This window comes from Acanthopagrus latus, unplaced genomic scaffold (assembly GCF_904848185.1).
Source record: "Acanthopagrus latus isolate v.2019 unplaced genomic scaffold, fAcaLat1.1, whole genome shotgun sequence".
NCBI classification, from domain to species: Eukaryota; Metazoa; Chordata; class Actinopteri; order Spariformes; family Sparidae; genus Acanthopagrus; species Acanthopagrus latus.
Window position 1 is genome coordinate 262170 of NW_023504055.1, and position 22831 is coordinate 285000.

The 22831-nt window shown below is 40.3% G+C and overlaps 1 protein-coding gene across 6 annotated transcripts in view; it reads left to right on the forward strand.

Annotated features, from left to right (window-relative positions):
• Positions 1-10672, forward strand: part of LOC119015898 (mucin-3A-like) — a 31296-nt gene extending 20624 nt beyond the window's left edge. For 4 of the 6 annotated variants that reach the window (XM_037091961.1, XM_037091962.1, XM_037091964.1 and 1 more), the window contains 5 exons: positions 768-1029; positions 1675-1811; positions 3281-3542; positions 7932-8155; positions 10329-10672. In XM_037091961.1, coding sequence (XP_036947856.1) covers positions 768-1029; positions 1675-1811; positions 3281-3542; positions 7932-8155; positions 10329-10492 — 1049 coding nt within the window. In that variant the 3' untranslated portion in view covers positions 10493-10672. Of the gene's footprint in view, positions 1-767; positions 1030-1674; positions 1812-3280; positions 3543-7931; positions 8156-10328 lie in introns of those variants that run through there. The other 2 variants (XM_037091967.1, XM_037091963.1) reach the window with 2 other exon arrangements.
• Positions 10673-22831: the final 12159 nt, after the last annotated feature.

The following is a 22831-nucleotide window of genomic DNA, read 5'->3' on the forward strand; positions in this document are numbered from 1 at the left end:
TTCTTCTTTAACGTTCCCATTGAACAGCTTGTAGAGCGCTATTTCCTTCAGCATAATACGGTCTATCCTGTACAAACAGACAGTTAGGAAGGGACTTGTTATGGATATTGATTAGCGTTTCAAGTAGCCAGTAGTGCTGAAGATATGTTGCGCTCTTCACTGTGGCAGCTGCTAGTAAATACAGCCAGACCAGAACAGAGCAGTACATCCTCAAAGAAGACTGAGGCCAGCTCAACGACAGGGAACACCAAGGTGGTTTTGTTTCCAGGGTTGACTCTGAGCATACCAAGGCTCAGTCAAAAAAGCTGTGAGACTAACTAGCTAAGGGCAGCTTCATTTAGCAGCAGTTAGTGGTTACTTAAGCAACAAAGCTACTGGTACAGGTAAAGTTGTGTAATCAGGGTGTCCTGCTCCATCAAAACGCTCCGCTCTTCTGGGCCATGGTTCCTTTTATAAATCCATTGTTCTGTGATAAAAATGAAGAAAGCATATTGGACGCAAAATTAGTATACAGTATGTCCCAAAAGTGCAGGATGAGTCATCAACATTTTTATTGAATTCTTCTAAAATACCATTTCAAAATACCTACAAAGCTACTTTATTTTGCTGTTCTTGGGTCTGATATCCATGCTTTGAGTTCAGCCAAGTTTAATCTCAGAGCTCAGTGAACCCTTCACACTGCATGTTAAGAAGAGTAAAATTCACCAGAAACCAAACGACAGTATTGCTTTAATCTCAGAGTTTAATCTCTTTGTATAATCTCCAAGGCCAATCCAGGATGAGAGATGGGGGCCAGCACCAGCTTTCATCTCAGGGGGAGTTGGCAGAGTACCACCCACACCCCATGCACAGCCCTCCCCCACTGCACCGAGCCAGTCCCCCCGTTTTCACAGCGACCTACAACCCTGCCAACCTGATTCCACCCCTCGTTGACACCCTGGCCCACACCCCACCTCTGTTCCTGGATGGTATGGAGGCTGGCTCCTCCTTGGCCCATCGTGACTCCCAGTCTCTGCAGACAGACACCAGGTCAGCTCAGCTCACAGCCAGCAGTGACATGAATACTAGAAGATGATTTGAACAGGGACAACCAGTACAAGAGATGATAGGAGGACAGTGGGTTGGCAGGCTGCAGACATGAGTAGGGATCCTGCAAAATACCGATATAATGATGCCTCAGACAGTGCCTGTAATAGAGGGAGTCAGTTTCAGCTGGCGCTTTGAAATATCTCTGAAATCATGCTGTGAGACATCTCAGTTGCTTTCTACAAAATGATGTTTGTTTGTTAGATGACATTTATGAATCACAGCACTATAAGTCCCCTGAAGACCACACAAAGACAAACAATGAATATTAACACATTTTCAATCTGGTCCTGCTATTAAAGTTAGAGGGTCAGTTCACTTGAATTACAACACAACATATTTTCACTGGTACGACTCTGAACATGAATAATAGTTCCTTTCAGATTGGTTGACTGTGTTCTGTAGAGTAACTGGGAGGTTGAACACAGACAGAGTAGAGCTGGATATAACAGCAGCCCCACACATCAACCAGTTAACTCCACCATACCCACACAGGCACCTAACAGGTATCACAGTGTCATCTCTGTGTTTATGGAGTTTTTTGCTGTCATACGGTGTATTATTAGTTATGTTTTCTCTCTTTTTCAGTAAGGGAGCTCCCTCTTTTTCTGGTAACTTTGCCACCAAGGTGCCCCAACTCACCTCCACAGCACCTTCTTTCCCCACCCTGTCCAACCAGACTGTGCCCTCCCACAGCAACCTGCAGGCCAGCCTCAGCAGCCCAGGTATCTGAATCCTCATTTATTAACACATTTTCTCAAAATGTACTGCTCCGGATGCATTTGATCATTGTGCTCAATACAATGATATAATAATCAATTGTGTGAAACTAGAGGTTGTGATACATTGTGAAATGAGCTACATTAGCTTAATTAATGAAGGTTTTTGTGATTGAGCAGCATTCAAATGACACTTTCTCCACAGCTGAGAGTTTAATAGTCTTTGCTCAGAGGTCTAGCATTAATAATCTTTAACACATTCACATGTTAGATTACAATTGTTGTGTGCACACAGCCTGACGTTGTGTTAAGATGAAAGTAACGCAGCTGCCTTGTTCTTGTTCAGTTCAGTGAGACCACGATATGTGGGGATACTGATGCAGAGGGCATCAGCAGAACAACTGCAGGGTTCTCTGGCAAAGATAGGAAACTGGTTAATTGTTCTTTTTATTTGTGTTTCAGAAGCTGTAAAATCCCGTCTCATAGTTCAGCTATAGACATGCTAAATGCAAGGCTTGTTTTGGTCTGAATGTCTAACTGAGAGGTCCCACTGATGGCACCAACACCCCCTTAGTAATTTCATCTGTTTTTTCACAATAAAACAAAAGTAGTGGTTTGTTGAATCTTAGTCTGAATTGTATTTTGAATACTGAAATAATTGGCTTCATACAACCTCCTTATTAACAGTTAGTACTTGTTAGTGTATTTTTCTTCTTTAACGTTCCCATTGAACAGCTTGTAGAGCGCTATTTCCTTCAGCATAATACGGTCTATCCTGTACAAACAGACAGTTAGGAAGGGACTTGTTATGGATATTGATTAGCGTTTCAAGTAGCCAGTAGTGCTGAAGATATGTTGCGCTCTTCACTGTGGCAGCTGCTAGTAAATACAGCCAGACCAGAACAGAGCAGTACATCCTCAAAGAAGACTGAGGCCAGCTCAACGACAGGGAACACCAAGGTGGTTTTGTTTCCAGGGTTGACTCTGAGCATACCAAGGCTCAGTCAAAAAAGCTGTGAGACTAACTAGCTAAGGGCAGCTTCATTTAGCAGCAGTTAGTGGTTACTTAAGCAACAAAGCTACTGGTACAGGTAAAGTTGTGTAATCAGGGTGTCCTGCTCCATCAAAACGCTCCGCTCTTCTGGGCCATGGTTCCTTTTATAAATCCATTGTTCTGTGATAAAAATGAAGAAAGCATATTGGACGCAAAATTAGTATACAGTATGTCCCAAAAGTGCAGGATGAGTCATCAACATTTTTATTGAATTCTTCTAAAATACCATTTCAAAATACCTACAAAGCTACTTTATTTTGCTGTTCTTGGGTCTGATATCCATGCTTTGAGTTCAGCCAAGTTTAATCTCAGAGCTCAGTGAACCCTTCACACTGCATGTTAAGAAGAGTAAAATTCACCAGAAACCAAACGACAGTATTGCTTTAATCTCAGAGTTTAATCTCTTTGTATAATCTCCAAGGCCAATCCAGGATGAGAGATGGGGGCCAGCACCAGCTTTCATCTCAGGGGGAGTTGGCAGAGTACCACCCACACCCCATGCACAGCCCTCCCCCACTGCACCGAGCCAGTCCCCCCGTTTTCACAGCGACCTACAACCCTGCCAACCTGATTCCACCCCTCGTTGACACCCTGGCCCACACCCCACCTCTGTTCCTGGATGGTATGGAGGCTGGCTCCTCCTTGGCCCATCGTGACTCCCAGTCTCTGCAGACAGACACCAGGTCAGCTCAGCTCACAGCCAGCAGTGACATGAATACTAGAAGATGATTTGAACAGGGACAACCAGTACAAGAGATGATAGGAGGACAGTGGGTTGGCAGGCTGCAGACATGAGTAGGGATCCTGCAAAATACCGATATAATGATGCCTCAGACAGTGCCTGTAATAGAGGGAGTCAGTTTCAGCTGGCGCTTTGAAATATCTCTGAAATCATGCTGTGAGACATCTCAGTTGCTTTCTACAAAATGATGTTTGTTTGTTAGATGACATTTATGAATCACAGCACGATAAGTCCCCCGAAGACCACACAAAGACAAACAATGAATATTAACACATTTTCAATCTGGTCCTGCTATTAAAGTTAGAGGGTCAGTTCACTTGAATTACAACACAACATATTTTCACTGGTACGACTCTGAGCATGAATAATAGTTCCTTTCAGATTGGTTGACAGTGTTCTGTAGAGTATCTGGGACATTCTGTCTCAAACAGTGCAAGTAGTAATAACCCAATGACTACCTGCAGTGTTGGCCATTATGAGGTAATTGAGAAAATGTTTGTTTTGTATAGCAAGTGGCATGTCTCTGTGGATGGCAGTGTTGTTTGGTCAGTCTGCTTTGCCATGAACGAGGATGAACCCTGTTGATTTTGGCGATCCCCTGACAGTCAGAGTTTCTGCTTACAAAGATTGGCACAAAGTTTATCATCCTCAGACTCAGGGTTCGTACGGGTGCTTGAAATCCAGGTGCTTGAATTACAATGTTGTGTTTTCAAGGTCTGAAAAGTGCTGGGATTTTAGTTATAGTGCTTGAAAGTGCTTGACATTATAATTCGATGTCTTTCACAAAATTGTGATCAGACTGGATAGTTTGCTTATTACAAGGAGAAATAAAATCAGTAAGAGAACCGTATGTGGAGACGTTTTCTCCAGGGCTCCGCTGAGCCTCTCTGCTCCTCTCTGGGACCTGCCGGTCTGTGTGTGACTCCACACCGCCCCCTTCGAAGAGAGACAGCAGGAGATGACAAAATGTCGAGAGGCTGTAGTTTTAACGAGCGCTGCATGGCTGGAGAATGATGACTACAAACTATGGTTAAGACGAGGACCGAATCAAAGAGTGGAGTGATGCAAAAAAGATTTGCAGATTTGTGCAATGGGAGAGTCTGCGCTCTCCAGTCACATGAAATGTAAGTTTAGACTTTGAGCAACTAAGGCCAATGCTGCACGTTAACACTTTGTTCATGTTAACCTCTAACGTTTGATAAATCAGCATTTTTACAGACTAAATGATATAAAATGTAGGGTTGTCAGAGTGTAACTATAGACTGCAGAAACAAAGGTACTCATTATCACATGTGATTAATATGGAAACCATAACATGTTGAAGAATAATTAACGCCCCATTAATCACATTACGTGACCTTGTTAAATTAGCGCCTGACTGTCTGTGTATGCAGTCTATGGCCTGTTGGTCGTCACACATGCAGCCTGGTGGCAATAGAGAAGGATTGCTGAGGAGAAGGTCGAATTTGATGCAATTTGGACTGATGACACGTTCAATATTAATAAACTTCTAAGCAGCACAGAGCATCTCTCCTGCTGCCGACAGGCTGTCAGCAGAGGAGTCACTCACACTGGGTAACACCAGAGCTAAAGTGCCAGAGTCAGAAACTGACTGTTCAGTTTGTCTGTGTAAGGTCACACCAGGCACTGACATCTGTAAGAGCTTTAAGTGTGAAAAGGGAATGTTCACTTTTCTCCACTTTTCATTATTTACTTCTAATAAAGTAAGATTAGATGGCAAGCCAAGACTTGTTACAGATAGGTGACATATTTTGACAGTGTTGGGCAAGATACTCTAAACATGTAATGCATTATTTATTACTTGTTACTGTCACTTCAGTAATTTTATTATAATATTACTGTATTTGAATTGTAAGGCATTGCACTACTATTGCATTACTTTTAAGTTACTTTCACCAAAATTCACAACCACCAACACTGAAAACAGTTTTTGAAAGGGCTGGCCATGCTGAACATGCTGAACATGAACTGCAATGTTAAAATTGAAACATTTGGGGTGCACTACTTGTTTCAGTCCCATGAGAAGATTTACATTGAAAAATCAATATGTGTCAAAACATTTTGTATGTCATCACCTTGTATTAATATTTGGGAAAGCTGATCCCACCATACATGCTCTAAAACAGCGGTCCTCAATATAACAACAACAACAAGAATAATAATAATGATAATAATAATAATAATAATAATAATAATAATAATAATAATAATAATAATAATAATAATAATAATAATAATAATAAAGGGCCGCATCAGGCCTCCTGTTTGTGGCCCCCGAACTGTTATTCCTTCACTAATGCGTTTTGGTTGGGTTAGCTCATGTACACCAGGACAGCTGGGTCCCTCACTGCTGAGTGCACAATTTTTAACTTTCACTCACGTTTCCGGAGAAGTTCGCACGTTCACATTTTGATGATTGTAGGAGATTGAAAATGACGTGTACAAAGTAAACTGCTAAAAACAAGTTCACAGTGAAAATTGTCACCTCAAAGAAGTAGAGATTTACAATTTGCATTTAAGGAATGTAATTTAGCAAGATCTAGCCAAAGACCTGTCATGTAACTTTGAATTTACCTTTAGCTTAACAGATAGAGAGTCTCTCCCAGCAAACAGCCTTTCACTCACGGTGCCAAAAATTATCCTTGTTAAAACTCAACACCATTTAAACAAAGAACAAACAAAGTGAATTAACTCCCAACCATCTTACATATCATCTTATTCACAAACACATTCATGAACCATAATTACACCAGCAGAATACCCAGGAGTCATTGCGCCACAGTTCACAAGGGGCGTTACAATATGGCAGGAGAAGCTGTGATGACATTATGAGAAGAGACATGTCCTCAAAATCAGAGGTAAGAACAACACAAATAAATGCTCTGAAATCATCATATCAAGCTGCAAGCAGGATTCTGGTCACATCTATGACACACAAAAAGCAACTGAATGCTCAGTGAGAGTGAGGTGGACTTTGGGTAAGCACGAGAAGCCATTCTCAGATGCAGAGATAATAAAATAATGCATGACTGAAGTGATGGACACAATGTTTGAAGGCAAACAAAAAGAGGAAATATTCAACTATGTATTTTAATTTATGTTAAAATGGAAATGACATTTTATTTTAGTTCATATTTTTCTTATTGTTTTGAACGAAAAGGCCATTTTGTTTTGAATATTACAGTATTATTGCATGTGGCCTGACCGACCTCAATACATGGAACTTTGACTCATTGAAAAAAAATCTTTGTGGCCCTTTAAGATTTGTATTTGAGTACCCCTGTTCTAAAAGCTTCTGTCCTCTAGATTTGATAAAACATGCATGATGCATGGACGTGTCCCACCTTCCTCCTCCTTCCTATATATCAGGGACAGTGCAGAGTCCTATAATGCATCTACATTGTTTTGAACATTTTTGACAGACACACATTGATTTTCCTGCCAAAGTTGCCTAAATCTATTCATGGGACAGAAACTGGTCATGCATCCCAAATGTTCAATGTTAACACTCAAATTCAGTTTGGGCAGACCTTTCAAAAACAGCTGGTTTCATATATATGTGTGTGTGTTGGGGGGTAACCTACATTGTAAGGCCCTTTGGCAAATGTTTCTTGTGTTTAACAGAAGTTTTTGTATGGTTTTATTTGGATACAGATTGATGTGAAGCAGATTGACCTTATGTCGCTGTTCTGGTGGCTTTATATTACAGTCAGTAGCCCAGCAGTACTAACCCATTAAGGCAATGATAGCTTACCTTGTCATTGCTAGCCTGGACCAGGATCTTGCTCACAATTTTTCTAAAAGATGGAGAATCCACTGTTGAAAGTGGCAGCATATCCTCGATGACATACTGCAGCCAGTCTCCTCGCTTCTCAAAGTTCAAGCATCACAGAATGGGAGAATGTTAGTTTTTTCCGCTTAGTTTTTTTTCCGCTCTCATCCTCAGTCTGTTTTGATTACTAGCTTAATGTTAGTGTGGCACCGCTTTAGATGTTTTGTTGAATTACTTAAAAATTGCTATTTCGTGATGCAAATACCACAGATTTCCTTCTGGACCCCCTTTTCCAGATAAAAATGTTGTCAGTCATCTTTGACAGTCCTGTCACTGCACAGCCTTCACCTAACGTCTCCTTGTATGACTCCTTTTCTCCTTGTCTTGGAAGAGTGATAAAAATACAGATGGATCAGACAGATGTGGATTTATCGGAGGAGTTTAAGAGTTTATGACCTTATGGATCTCTCTCTAGTAACACTCTGTATTCATGGATGTGTGCGCCTGAGACTAAATTCTTCTTTGTATTGTCCTCAGGTCTTTCTTTGACTTTGGGGAGAAGCTCGGCGATCTGACTTCAAGCCAGCAGAACAACAACCTCCCCTGTCAGCTGCAGCCCTCCTACCCCAGCAGCCAGCCCCAGCATCAACCTCAAGCATCTCTGCCCCACATGGCATACCTCACCCCCTCCTCCGACCTCACCCACACTCCCCCAGATTCTAACCCTACATCTTACTTGCTGCAGTCTGCAGGCCATCATGGTGAGTCACAGGATGACATTTGATTTATTTATTTTTGGACCAAAAAATGCACCAGTGCAGCTTCTTACATGTTGAGGCGAGAACATGGTTGCAAAATGCTAAAAAAAAGGAAACCAAAACATGAAGATCCATAAATTAGTTATTAATATGTTATTAATTTGTGGACACGACATCTCAGAAATGCTTTGAGAATTACAACAAGTTTGACACCAACGACCACTTAAACTCAAGGATGAACTGATCAGAATTTGGTGGTTAAAGGTCACTGTGACCTCCAAAACACATTTTTTGCCATGTCTCAAGAATTCATACAATAATTACAACTAAATTGTACAGAATTGTCTAAAAAGATAAAATGATGGAGTGATGTCATTTCATAAACAAAAGGTCAAAGGTCAACTTCAGTGCATCTTCATAATGTTCTATAACACATGTTCTCCTCATTGTTCAATGCAAAAGCTCAGGCACTGCAACTGGGCAGACACAACCATGAGGCAGTAATTCTGGGTCTTATTTGTCTGTGACTTTGTAATATAACACCAGTATGAAAATGGAGAATCTGGTTACATGGACGCACAATGGCCCTGGGGTTACAGTCATGTTGAGTGTGGAGTCAAAGTTTTCTTTCAGGTAGTATCTCGATATTCCTCGTAGAAACACAGGATTTTTATGATAATTGTAGTTGTCAACTATCAATCCAACTCAGTTTGTGTGCTCAAAAGAAAAAATGAGCCAGTCAGAAGCTTCCTTCCTGCAGCTGGGAATAAAATACTATGAGTTCATCTGAAATTAACCCAGAATTTCAAAATGAATTGATTTATCATGCTGAATGTGTTATTGGGTTTCTAAAGGTATAGTAGAAAACGTAGAGATATATTCTGGTTGTTTATCTTTTTATACTGATGATTTTAATGTAACAGTTTCAAACCCGTCCAGATCTTGGAAGTGCTTAATCACCAAAAAATCTTTATTCAGTTCTTCTTCTCTTCTCCTTAATGACCCCATAAACTCTTCCTGCTCTGCAGTCAGCTCTAGAGTAAAGACCACAACCAACAAGGAAATACAAGTGTTTATTTTGGCGTTAGCATTTGGCCTTTTTATTTATTGGGTAAACGTGGACAGTAAACTACAATCATTGCATCCCCTAGTTTAGTGAAAACATATGGGAACTTGTCCTCCTGTGCTCTTATTATCTACTTAATATTATAATGTGCACTTCATTTACTTGCATTGGACCTCATACTTGACCTCATTTTAATTTTTCAGTTGTGAATGAGAGAGAAGCTTCTACCAAACCAGGGCTGTAGGTTGGACTGTGTTTGTGTCTCTGTTTGCCCTTCGTGTGCATTTGTTAATGGAATAAAGGGCTATATCGCTTCAATGTAAACATCTTGGGAAGCAAGAGGGAAGACATGATATAGATGTCCAGAGTAGAAGACAAAGCTGGAAACTACGAATTGCATAGCAGTTGGCTGAATCACTCAGACACCAGGACGCCCATTTATAAGTGTTTATTGAACTTTAAACGAAAGATTAATGATGATAACGACGTGTAATCTAATCACACTTAAACCCATAATTTTATCTACTAAAGTCCTAATCAGATTTGGCACAACCACATCAACCATGAAATAGGTATTATTAAAATGGTTCAAGAATTCATTTGAAACTTTGTAAAATGACGTAAAAGCAGCAACTCAGATTTAAACCAGACAGGTCACAAAATTAAAAATGAGGTGAGCAAAGCAATCCATTTTCCCCGTTATCCTCCTTCACACCGGCCATCAATCAGGGCCTTTGATGTGTCACACTCAAATAATTCCCCCCACCAGACAGTTGCATGAATGCCAAATACGTACAAAGTACCAATATAGGGAATTAAAAACTCATTACTCACTTGTTGCATATTTGTGCATTGCATCTATTGCAATAGATATCATGGCACACCATTAAGCACTTATGAGCTTATGGGGACTAATGAGAGAGGAGAGAGATAAGAGGGGAGTCAAGGTGGGGAACAGAAAAAAGGGAACGAACAGGAATGCAGGTCTGGTAGGCATACATAGACACATTAGAGGATAAGGTGTGTTTGAGATGTGGCCCTGCTCCTGAGCTAAAATACCCTCGGTAAAGTTCAGCTGTCACATCTCTGTTTAAACCTGTTTCCTTGCAGGTGGGATGGCAGAGATCACTCCAACCAGGGCTTCATCCCTTCTGCCTTCTCAGGTCAGCCCTGCCGCTCCAGAATGCCCTCCAGCGCCCCCTTGTGTCAAGATTGAGAGAGAGATTCATAGCCAGGTCCACTTTGACTTCTCCCCACACAGATTTTTTACTTAATGTTTGTTCGGCTTAGTGTGTCAGCGTGTTGTGTAGGATCTTCTGCATGTTCTGTTTAGATAACTATTGGGATGTTCAGTAGATATTAATGCCAGCATACTTGGTCTGGGTTGCATGTGGCTTGGCTAAAATAAATGCTTGTTGCTCTGTTAATCCTTTATTAAATATGTATCCAACATATTTTTAGTTTTGATTAAGTCAATTTTGTTGCAGACCAACAGTTTGGACATCGAGGGGTGTAGGAGGTCGGGTAAAGCGTAGTTCTACTGTAACGGCAAATAAGCAACTGGGTCATGATCATGCATATAAATAGATTTGGGAATATCCTGTGCAGTCCCAAATGATGCTCTAATAATGAGTTTTGAGCCTGATAAAAGACCAATGTTTGATTCACCCTTTATGATAACAATGTTGAAATGAATAAGCAACAGGTGCAGCCACAGCTCACCCAAGGCCCGTATAGGGGCCTGGGTGAGACATTTTGTAGGCTTTTAAATAACACATTTAAAAATGAGAATAGTAGATGACAGGTCTTGCGTGATCATGATGAAGGGGAGTGGTCCAAGTGGGCGTTTCTGACCTTGGCCACAGGTATAAAAGGGGGAGAATCGGAAGAAATCTCAGTTGCCCCAGGGTACCTCATGGATGTATGTTTTCTTCTCTTGGAATCTGAGTTCTCAACGGGCCTGAAAATTACAACCCAACCCGACCCGGCCCGCAGGTTTTTAAGCCTGAACCCAACGCAGCCCGACACATGAATTGTCTGCCTGAACCCGTTTTCCTCATACACTTGTTATCATGATCAGACAGACAGCAGATGGAAATTCAAATCAAACTTTATTTTAAATTAAAAGATTTGACACAAACAACCAAAACACTTTAACTTTAAATAGCCTATATAAATAACTGCATTTCCTGCAAAAATACAGTGTGAATGCTGAAGGCTGAAGTGAAATCTGCTGAACGTACTGCAGAAAAGCTGAAAAAGTCTGAAAAGGTCTGAATGAGCTTAAAAAGGTGAAAAAAGACTGAAAAGGTGGAAAGTTAAAGGCAGAAAGAGCTTAAAATGGCTGCTCACATGCTGGAGCAGGAGCAGAGCCAAAGATGACAATGTCCCCATAAGAATGAATGGGAAAACACCTATCAAACTCCTGGCATTTTTGAAAAAAATGTATTGGTTATCTCCAAAATATGTGTACATTATAAAGTTGGAATGGTGTCATAGCTCAAAGTATGAAGGAGAGGAAGAGGTGTAAAGTCGATGAGTTTTGAAGAGGATTTGAAGATTTTCCCATTTACTTCAGTGTTAAATTTTGTTTAGAAAAAGCTGAATTTCTAAAGAAGTTGAAAAGTTAAAAAGGCCGAGAGAGCTTAAAAAGCTGAACATTTTAATAGTTGAATGGTTTCTATAGCTTATGGTATGCTGAAGTTGTAGCAGAATGAAATTTTTAAAAATTCCCCATAAGGATGAATGGGAAAATGCCTCCCAAACTCCTCCGATTTTTGTAAAAAACTGTAATGGTTGTTGCCGAAATATCTATATGTTGAGTGAGAGGAGACATGGCTGAACTCACTCATGTCGTTTTTATTACTGGAAAGTGGGAAATGAGGGCACAAGAGCAAGAGACAGAACAGGTACCGTCTGCTCTTGCTGCTGCTGGCACACACAGCACCTGCCGTGCCAACTGAGCCAGTTCAAGATAGACACTGCTGTTGGTCTCCCAGCAGCCCAGCAGGTCATGGTCGTCAGTCATTGTTGGCCTTTGACGGACATAGCTGTCCAGCTCATCCTCGTCTATTTCTGTCTCTCCGAATATATTTTCCCACTGGTCGAAGCACGGTGTCTTCTTTGCAGCAGGAGCGGGTGCTGCTGCTGACTTTGACGCAGCAACTGTCTCCTTGCGCGCGTCACTTGGGCCCTCCTTACTCTTCACCACACGTGAACATCGATGATTCACAGCAAACAATATATAATTCACAACCTGCAAGAAATGTGTTTTATGAAATGTGTTTAATAAAAAAGGAAGCCCGAGCCCCGACCGAACTGGCTCATTTGCGTATTTTTCCAGCCCGAACCTGCAGGTCCCGTCGGGTTTGTCGGACTGGCCCGACCAGTTGACAACTCTACTTGGAATAAACACCTTTTTGGACTGAGGACCTGCTGCCTCGCCTCCGAAATTTGGACTTTAACTTTGAGCTGCTGTTTCTTCTCTGATTTGGACTTTAACACTGAGTGGATTTATACGGTCAGATAGTGGAATAATTGGACGGATAAGGATGGTAGTCTCCCACTATATTTTGATGAGCCTAGCTGTGGAGGAGCGGCCCGGCACACAGCCTGCGGCTAGGCGGCGGACTAGTACGGACAGGATGGCGGATCTCAGGCGCGCCCCACATACAGCAGTAAGGGACATATTTATATTTTTTCTGCTGTCAACTCCTTACCAGCCCTCAAGTCTCAGGTATTGTCCTATAGCCTCTCCAAAAGAACCTAAAACTGATAAATATGAAAAATAAAAATCTAATTAAGGTAAATTGAATTAAATTATTGTTGTAATTTTTTCATAGATAAAATACTTCAGTAATTGTAATTATTGTTATTATTATTAGTTTTATTGTTTTTGTGTTTATTGAGATATTGTTTAAAATGGTACTTTTCAAAGGGGGTGTACTCATTTATGCTGAGCGCTGTATGTATGTTTAAAGTCATTATGTAAAAGTGTGATTTAGTCAAGTCAGCTCATGTGTGCATGTGAATTATGTCTGATAATTAATGTTAATGCATAGCCTGCCCTAACCACCTTTTAATGAACAAAATATGTGTAAAGAAAGATTGATAAATGTGAAAGAGTGCTTTTTAACATGTTAGTTTGCAGAGTCTTGGAAGTGGAATGGTATATTGTAAAATATGTGGCAGTACTGAGAATAATGGCACAAGAAAACGGCACTAAGCTGTTATCTGTTGAAACAAATAGCTCAAGCTGTTAAGAATAAGGAGGAGGGACAGATCAGCTGAGGATAAAATGCGTGTTGATGTCTCATCAGTTGTTATTATTGTGTAAAAAATCTGAAGAAGTCATTAATAAATTGTTATCGTGGTTTGAGGTTTGGATAAGAGCTTGTAGCAACCCAGGAAGAGGGTCGGAAGAAACTAAGTCTTATCAGTTGTTATTGTTGTTTAAAAAATGTGTTGTGAGATTTGAACAAAGAGCTCATACGACCTGGGGGAAGGGTCAAGAGAGCTGGCAGTCTTACGTAATCACCGTGCCCTCCCAGGGGTGATTTAGATGTGCGAGAAGTTCTGTTTGCCAGAGAAGCCAATATCGCTGTGCCCTCTTTGGAAGGACGGTAATAAGATAACGGATCCAAGAACAGTACCTATGAAAGAGGGCTGTTATAGTGAAACAGCTGTAGAGTAGGATAGAATAACATAAGGCCTTTGTAAATATATGTACATAAATGCGTGAAAATTGAAATATGCATGAATATATGTCAGCGCTGGCCCTGAGTAATTTGGTGCCCTAGGCAAGATCGTAGCCGGCGCCCCCCTGCATCACAGTCAACTTCACAATCAGTGTTCATTCACTCACACAAAAACTGCATATATGTATTCAAGATTTGATTTGTTTAAAGTCAAAAATATCACAGCAAAGAAAAACTGAAGAAAAAAACAAGTGATAAAAATACAATATAAATAAGGCATTACTCAAACATGTTATCTCTCAGCCTCAGAGTGCCATCTCTCACTTATCTATTGTCAGCCACTTTGCAAAATGACCTCCAACTCCTTCCATGTTGCCATGTGGGTATTGTGCTGCTATCTATCCTCATGAACCTTCAGCAAGTGGCTTTCATGTCTCCAGTCCTTTAGTCCTTCTTTATTTAGTTTGTATTCTGTTGGAGAAAACATTTAGCACGTGAAGCAGTGCAAGCTATCATTTCTGTTTGAGTACATCAGCCAGATTCTTTTGATTTTTTCAGCATTGACTAAGACTCTGTTACAAAAGTCATGTTGACACTCTCCCATCTTTGTTTTATTTGAACTGGTCCTCTGTGAACTAGCTCTGATCTTACATAGTCAGTTAGAAGAGATGTCCAGTCAGCAGGTCTACTGGTGCAGCCTTAAGTCCTGATGCTGTGTCAGTCTGCTGTGCTGAGGTAGAGGGAAAGCTAAGGTGTGGATTATTAACAGAAATACAGTATAACTGCACTTTAACACTGATGTAAACTTTAACAAACATAAACTGTGACACAATAAACCAAAGGCTTACAACAACCCTATTACAAAGGGGATGGAAAACTAACAGCATTTTAACTGACAAGCAGGAAAGACACCTGTAAAATAACACCTGAACAGGCCTGACGTTAACTTACCAAATGGTCCTGATGAATTTAAGGTGGAGTAACATTAACACACATCGACTCAGCTATTTATTGATTATTAAACAATGCTGCTATCGTCCGAAGTAAGCTAGCAAGCTAACACTCTGCTCCAACAACAGTAACTACAATTATTAATGTATTAATTTCATTCACTTCATCACATTGACGTTACTGTACCTGCATCTTCTTCACGTCTTCCTCTCCTTTCCTTCTTTTCCTTCACTTGGTACCGGATGGTTTCAGTCTTTTGGACCTTGTAATTCTGCTACAGTATCAGTAAATCTCTCCTGGTCTTGGGGTCTCAGTGCGGTCAGATTCAGACAGCTGGCCTCTCGACCTGCCCCCCTCACAGAGGACAGGTACAGTCCTCCTTACTTGCCTCAGCATGGGGTCGGGAACATCATCCCCTCAGTGATCTCGACTCCGCAGCCAATAGAAGCTGCTAGTGGAGAAAAAGGCTTTTTTTGGAGAAACAAGGTTAATTTGTGACTCATTTTAGAAGACAGAGAGAGGGCTGAAAAGTCAGGGTGTATTAGTTCCCCTCCTTCCTAGAGTCATCCTGGGATACCTGACCTCGTGTGGAGAAGGTGTTGTTTAAAGGAGGGTTGTAGGTGTGGAGGCAGCATGGAGGAGGTCCATTCCTAATTCTGGCCCCACATTGTTTCTCCTTGTTGTTATTCAAACTCTTTATTGTTTCAGTCCCACTACTGATTAAAAAAGAAAAAAAACCTTGCCAGTCTATCTTTTTTCTTCCCTGTTTTCCTTTTACCTTTTCTTCTAACATATTTTACACTATCTTAAACATTCTGTGCTTAATGTGCCTCTCACTGGAAGCACCCCATGTGGGCCATAGTGCCAAAGTTGAACATTTTTAACCACATTATTTCCCCATTTGTCTGCCATTATTTCAGCAGAGCCTGTAAGAGGCTCAGATAGAGCTTATAAATTCCTGGTTTTGTTCCTTATGTTTTCAACTTACTCACTGGGACAGATGTGCTTAAACTTTCAATGGGCTTATCATTCACATACAGTGTATGGTTGGATCTCATCAACCACACACTAACTTTGGGTAACTTATTCAGCCAGGTGGTTTGTATGACACATTCGTTCCGAGCAACGCACCCCTGTAGTATACAGGCTGTGTACTAGTCACTGAATGTCACCACAAAGTTTATTCTTTGTACTTATTTCATATATATATATTCATTCATACATATATTCATTCATATATATATATATATATATATATATATATATATATATATATACACTATATTACCAAAAGTATTCGCTCACCTGCCTTTACTCATTCTATGAACTGAAGTGCCATCCCATTCCTAACTCATAGAATTCAATATGATGTCGGTCCACCTTTTGCAGCTATTACAGCTTCAACTCTTCTGGGAAGACTGTCCACAAGGTTGAGGAGAGTGTTTATAGGAATTTTTGACCATTCTTCCAAAAGCGCATTGGTGAGGTCACACACTGATGTTGGTCGAGAAGGCCTGGCTCTCAGTCTCCGCTCTAATTCATCCCAAAGGTGTTCTATCGGGTTCAGGTCAGGACTCTGTGCAGGCCAGTCAAGTTCATCCACACCAGACTCTGTCATCCACGTCTTTATGGACCTTGCTTTGTGCACTGGTGCACAGTCATGTTGGAAGAGGAAGGGGCCCGCTCCAAACTGTTCCCACAAGGTTGGGAGCATGGAATTGTCCAAAATGTTTTGGTATCCTGAAGCATTCAATGTTCCTTTCACTGGAACTAAGGGGCCAAGCCCAGCTCCTGAAAAACAACCCCATACCATAATTCCTCCTCCACCAAATTTCACAGTTGGCACAATGCAATCTGAAATGTACCGTTCTCCTGGCAACCTCCAAACCCAGACTCGTCCATCAGATTGCCAGATGGAAAAGCGTGATTCATCACTCCAGAGAACGCGTCTCCACTGCTCTAGAGGCCAGTGACGGCGTGCTTTACACCATTGCATCCGACGCCTTGCATTGCACTTGGTGATGTGTGGCTTGGCTGCAGCTGCTCGGCCATGGAAACCCATTCCATGAAGCTCTCTGCGTACTGTACTTGGGCTAATCTGAAGGTCACATGAAGTTTGTAGCTCTCTAGCAATTGACTGTGCAGAAAGTCGGCGACCTCTTTGCACTATGCGCTTCAGCATCCGCTGACCCCTCTCCGTCACTTTACGTGGCCTACAACTTCGTGGCTGAGTTGCTGTTGTTCCCAAACACTTCCATTTTGTTATAATAGAGCTGACAGTTGACTGTGGAATATTTAGGAGCGAGGAAATTTCACGACTGGATTTGTTGCACAAGTGGCATCCTATGACAGTTCCACGCTGGAATTCACTGAGCTCCTGAGAGCGGCCCATTCTTTCACAAATGTCTTGTTTCACAGTCTGCATGCCTGAGTGCTTGAATTTATACACCTGGGGCCAGGCCAAGTGATTAGAACACCTGATTCTGATCATTTGAATGGGTGAGCGAATACTTTTGGTAATATAGTGTATATATATATATATATATATATATATATATATATATATATATATATATATATATATATATATATATATATATATTCATTCATATATATATATATATATTCATTCATATATATATATATATATTCATTCATATATATATATATATATTCATTCATATATATATATATATATATATATATATATATATATATATATATATACATATATATACACATATATATACACATACATACACATATATATACACATATATACATATATATACATACATATACATATATACATACATATACATATATACATATATATATACATATACATATATATACATATATATACATATATATACATATATATATATACGTATATATATATATATACATACATATACATATATATATACATATACATACATATATATATACATATACGGGTCAATGACGTATAAGGTTTATCAACATGCCAATTTTAAAATACCCAAAATAAGTATATTTTTTGCAACTGTTCAAACATTAAGGATGTTGTGTATACAAAATTGAACGTTACAATTATAAATTTAGCAATTTTAGTGTTTTTTCCTATAGATGAATTTCCCCTGCCCTTAAAAAATGTCATGTGGTGCGACCATAATTTATCTAAAAATTAATACATTTTCTTAACATACTTAATAGTGTTTTACAAATTGTCAGTAATATCAAGTATATAGAAACAAAGTGTTTGCATTTCATTTGAATTTTTGTAAATAATGCTCTCATAATTTAGCTATATAATGTCACAGTCGCTACATTAAATGTAGTTCACCAACACATTTTTTCTTTAAATTGGATAATAATGATAAAAATGTTTTAAAATAACCTTTCACTTAAGCATATTGTATCAGTTATTAAAGTATTAGTTACAGAAATTAGATATTTTAGTTTGTATTTGATATAGGTATTGTTATTATTGGTCGCACCACATAATGGGTGGTCGCGCCAAATGACGTGAAGACCTTGTATCATTAAAAATCAATTTAAAGAGACCAATAAACAATTAATTCCATGCAAATTTCAACCAGATTTTATTAACATTTCAAACATGAAAACAAACATTTCATTTCATAAACATTTTTTGACAAAAATCTAACTGTATAGTGGCCCAGGACTTTTTAAACTTTGCCCAATCTTTGCATGAACAACATCAATACAAACATTTAATTTCATAAACATTTTTTTGACAAAAATCTAACCGTGTGTGTGTTAGTGTCTGTGTGAGTGTTTGTGTGTGTGCATATGTGACACTAACCCCAAGCCTTCTTGAATTTTGCCCAGTCTTGGCTCAATCTTTGCCCAATCCTCGCATGAACAACATGAACAGAAACATTTCATTTCATAAACATTTTTTTGATTTTCTGATAAAAATCTAACCGTGTGTGTGTGTGTGTGCGTGTGCGTGTGTGCCGCTAACCCCAGGCCTTTTTGAACTTTGCCCAATCTTGGCTGGTCAACTTTGAGTAGCGTGAGGTTGCTGGCTCAGGTTCTTCAATGACAAAGAGAACATCTTTCTTGTAGTAATATATAATATCTGGCACTTGTGGCCACATGAACAAGTTATTTTCTCCTGACTGTCGCATGGAGGTAACTTGTACTTCCTCTCCCACAACCTGAAGGACCTGGCCAACATAGGGAAGTTCATCATAGCTGACTATGACAAACTTTCCACTCAAGTCTTGAAGAGGTTGTTTCTTTGGTGGCTCAGGAGCGCTTACGGGATCGTCGGTGGTGTTCCTCAAATCTACTTTCACTGGCTGGTAACATAGGCATGTCTTCATTTCTGCATGCTTGCAGAAGCACGAGACCTCCCTGTGACTGATTTGTGCAGCTTGTGAAGACAAAACCTGGTGTATTTTTAAGGTTCCCTTCACAGCTGTCAATTTCCCTAGAATCAGCTCATCATATTTCTGGATGCTCTCTTCGCTTACCCAGTAATGAGTAATGGTCGACCCTGATTTTTTGGTCAGCATCTCATACAAATCCAGTGGAGCCTGCAGCTCACCTCCCCGACGAACACAGAGATCTGCATCCCTCTTCACTGCACCACCGATACCATCCGGGGCACCCTTTCCGTGGGACTTTTCCGAATAGTTCCATGTAACATGCTTGAACCCAGAAAGGAAAGGCACAGTACTGAGGAGATAAAAGTTAGCTTTGTTCCTGTACTGTGTAACAGGTCCGTCACTAATTATATGTAGGGCTGTAATCTCTGGGTAGGTTGTGGGAAGCTCTTTCAGTATGGGCTCCAGGTGTGCCCATACTGCCCTCTCGTCATGGCGGAGGCTGTCTGATAGCGTTGTGTATGATTTTGTCCCATGGACTGTGTAGAGAATAGCGGTGTGTATTGTGGCCTGCTTTCTGCTGCCTCCAAAATGATAAGCTTGAATTTCTGTACTCAACTTGCAGGAGTATTTTTCAGAAAAATCAATGTGAAGCACTGCTTCAGCTTCTGTGAGATTCTGTTTTAGGCCACGAAACTTTTCTGTTTGGTGGATCCAGTTGAACTGGTGTATGGCTATACATTCTAGCTTTTTGTGGAACAGCACTTTTAAGTCCTTGATTGTCCCTGTATGTGTTTGTTTTAAGACATTTGCAAAGCCTTTCTCTCCATTTGTTGAAGTTACTCGCTCCCATTGTTCCCAAGAAACCTCTGCAGAGGGTGTCTCAGGTAATTCGACTTCATCAAAGCAGCACTTTGGGCATACACGATTCATACATGCTGTGTTTTTAGGGTCACAAACAATCATATTCAATAATTCTGAGATGCTGGTTGTCTTCAACAGCCCTCTCTTGGTAAGTTTGTTAATCAGTAGCCGGACATTCTCATGTTCCACACATGCACATGTATCTCTGTCACTGGTCTTTGGCTCTGTGATATAAAAAGGCCGTCTTCTGACAAATTGTCGGTAAGACATGGAGAGATCCTCTTCCACCTCTGTTTGATACTGAGCATGGAGCTCAATCAGGGGCTTTGTTAGAACTCTTCTTTGCATTTTCTGTTTATTTTTGGTAATGGTGTCTTTTTTCCCTGCTAACAGACGGCTGTTTTCATCTCTGGACAGGAAATTGATAACTGCTTGCTTTCTTTTTGTTGACAGTTTCTTGTGCCCCCTTGGCTTGAATTTTTCACTTAGGCCTACTGTTTGTTTTCCCATTAACCTCTTCTCACTCTTTCTGGATTTATCCCTCAGTTTTTTCATCTCTGCTAGCTGTTTCTTCAGATGTAAGACCTGCTTTCTCAGTTGACACTTCTCTCCCTGCAGTTTTTTGCAACGTTTTTCTGCTGATGTATTCTTTCTTTTATTCCTCTCTGGTGTGGAGGACACCGGTGGATTAAAATCCTCATTTAGAGGCATGGGGTCTTCCACAGGTGGCTGCTCTGGCTGCTCTTGTGGCTGTTCTTGGGCAACATCTACACCAACCAGAACTGGTGGAATATTCTCCATGGATGGTGGAGTAAGGTCTAACACAGCATTTGCCATATTTTTTCTTTCTCTGTAAGCACTGGATGCTGCCCTCCATTTCTCTCTCTGTTTCTTTTTCATCTTCTCTGGTAGCTCACTTGCCTTTACATATGGAATCTTCCCCTGCAGTTTCCTTCTCTGGTAGCTGAAACAATAATGTAATATATTGTCATGCCCTAAATCCCTAGTCTATTTTTATTTTGGACAACTATTAGATCACAGTAAATGAACATGTTAATGAAAAAAGTCCACCAGGTAATGAAAAACACAGAGAAATACGTACTGCAAGTTGCTTCATTGATTGTTTTGATTTTTTAAAACTTTTTAACACACCTTTCTCTTCTCCTGGCAAGGTACTTGACTCTTGCTGTGGGGTCAGAGTTGACACACTGCCTGTGGCGAGCGCTTTTAACTTTGCTTGGCAGTGGCATCTGGTAAAATAAATTAAAATGAGTTAAATAGACAAATAATAATTAATAAATTGCTAATAACTGCATAAATACCCAAGTGAAATTGCATGCTTTTACTATTTTTTCTTATATTTTACAAAGATGAACTAACCATTATTTCTGAAATATTAGCAAAATGACTCATCAAATATCCAAAAAATAGTCAAAATAATAATAAAAATTAAGTACTTAATGTTGATCAATCATCAATTGAATATAAAAAGCACAAAAACTGCCAATCTAGGTCATATATCTATGATGGAAAACAATCTGCAGTGGTCGCACCACATGATAATTGGTCGCACCACATGACATTTTCAAGTTCAGTCAAATATTACTATGACAAGATTAGCAACATAAACAAAGCTAGCTAGCTTTCCACAAAAGGACACTATGAAATTTACACACCCACGTGGGTGACACAAAACCAATTCGTCAGAGGTTCTATAGAGTGTCTGAGGAGAGGGGTAAAGGGGTACTGGCAGGTGCCATTGACCCCTAGAGCTCAAGAAATATCTGCTTTCATAACGCCCTCCGGCCTGTTTTCATATACAGTAATGGGATTTGGCTTGCGTAATGCTCCAGCTACTTTTCAACGACAACGAATGAACAGGGTGGTTAATGGACTGGAAGGTTGTGCTGTATATCTAGATAATGTGGTGATATACAGTAATACCTGGGAGGAGCATCTGATTCGTATTGGTGCTTTGTTTGAACGACTAGCTGATGGAAATCTGACAGTAAACTTAGCAAAATGTGAATCTGCAAAAGCCACGGTGACATATCTCGGTAAGGTTGTGGGTCAGGGTCATGTGCGACCTGTTCTTGCCAAAGTTTCAGCTATTGATGATTTTCCTGTTCCTACCACCAAAAAGGAACTCATGAGGTTTCTGGGGATGGTTGGTTATTACCGCTGTTTTTGCCGGAACTTTTCATCTGTGGTGGCTCCTCTGACGGACTTGTTGAAGGCGAAGTCGAAGTTCATTTGGTCAGACTCATGTCAACAAGCCTTTTACAATGTTAAAGCTTTGTTGTGCTCTGCCCCTGTGTTGTTAGCTCCCCGCTTGGATCAGCCTTTCAAGCTGCATGTGGATGCCAGCCATATTGGAGCAGGAGCTATACTCCTTCAAACTGACCAACACGGAGTTGAACGTCCTGTTAGCTTCTTTTCCAAGAAGTTTACTTCTTATCAGCTGAATTATTCAGTGGTAGAGAAAGAAGCACTAGCATTAATCTTAATTAAACTGGGTCTGGGTCATCGCTTTGTCTTCCAACACGACAGCGACCCAAAACACACATCACACCTGGTGAAGAACTACCTCCAGAAGACAATTGACTATTAACATCTGGGGGGGCTAATAATTTTGACCCTGGTAGTTTTTGGTTTTTATGAGATAATTTCATTTCTGTGTGGAAAGTACAATAATGTAAGCATCAGCTCAGCGGGTAGAGCAGGTCGACTAGTGATCGGAAGGTCACCGGTTCAAATGCCA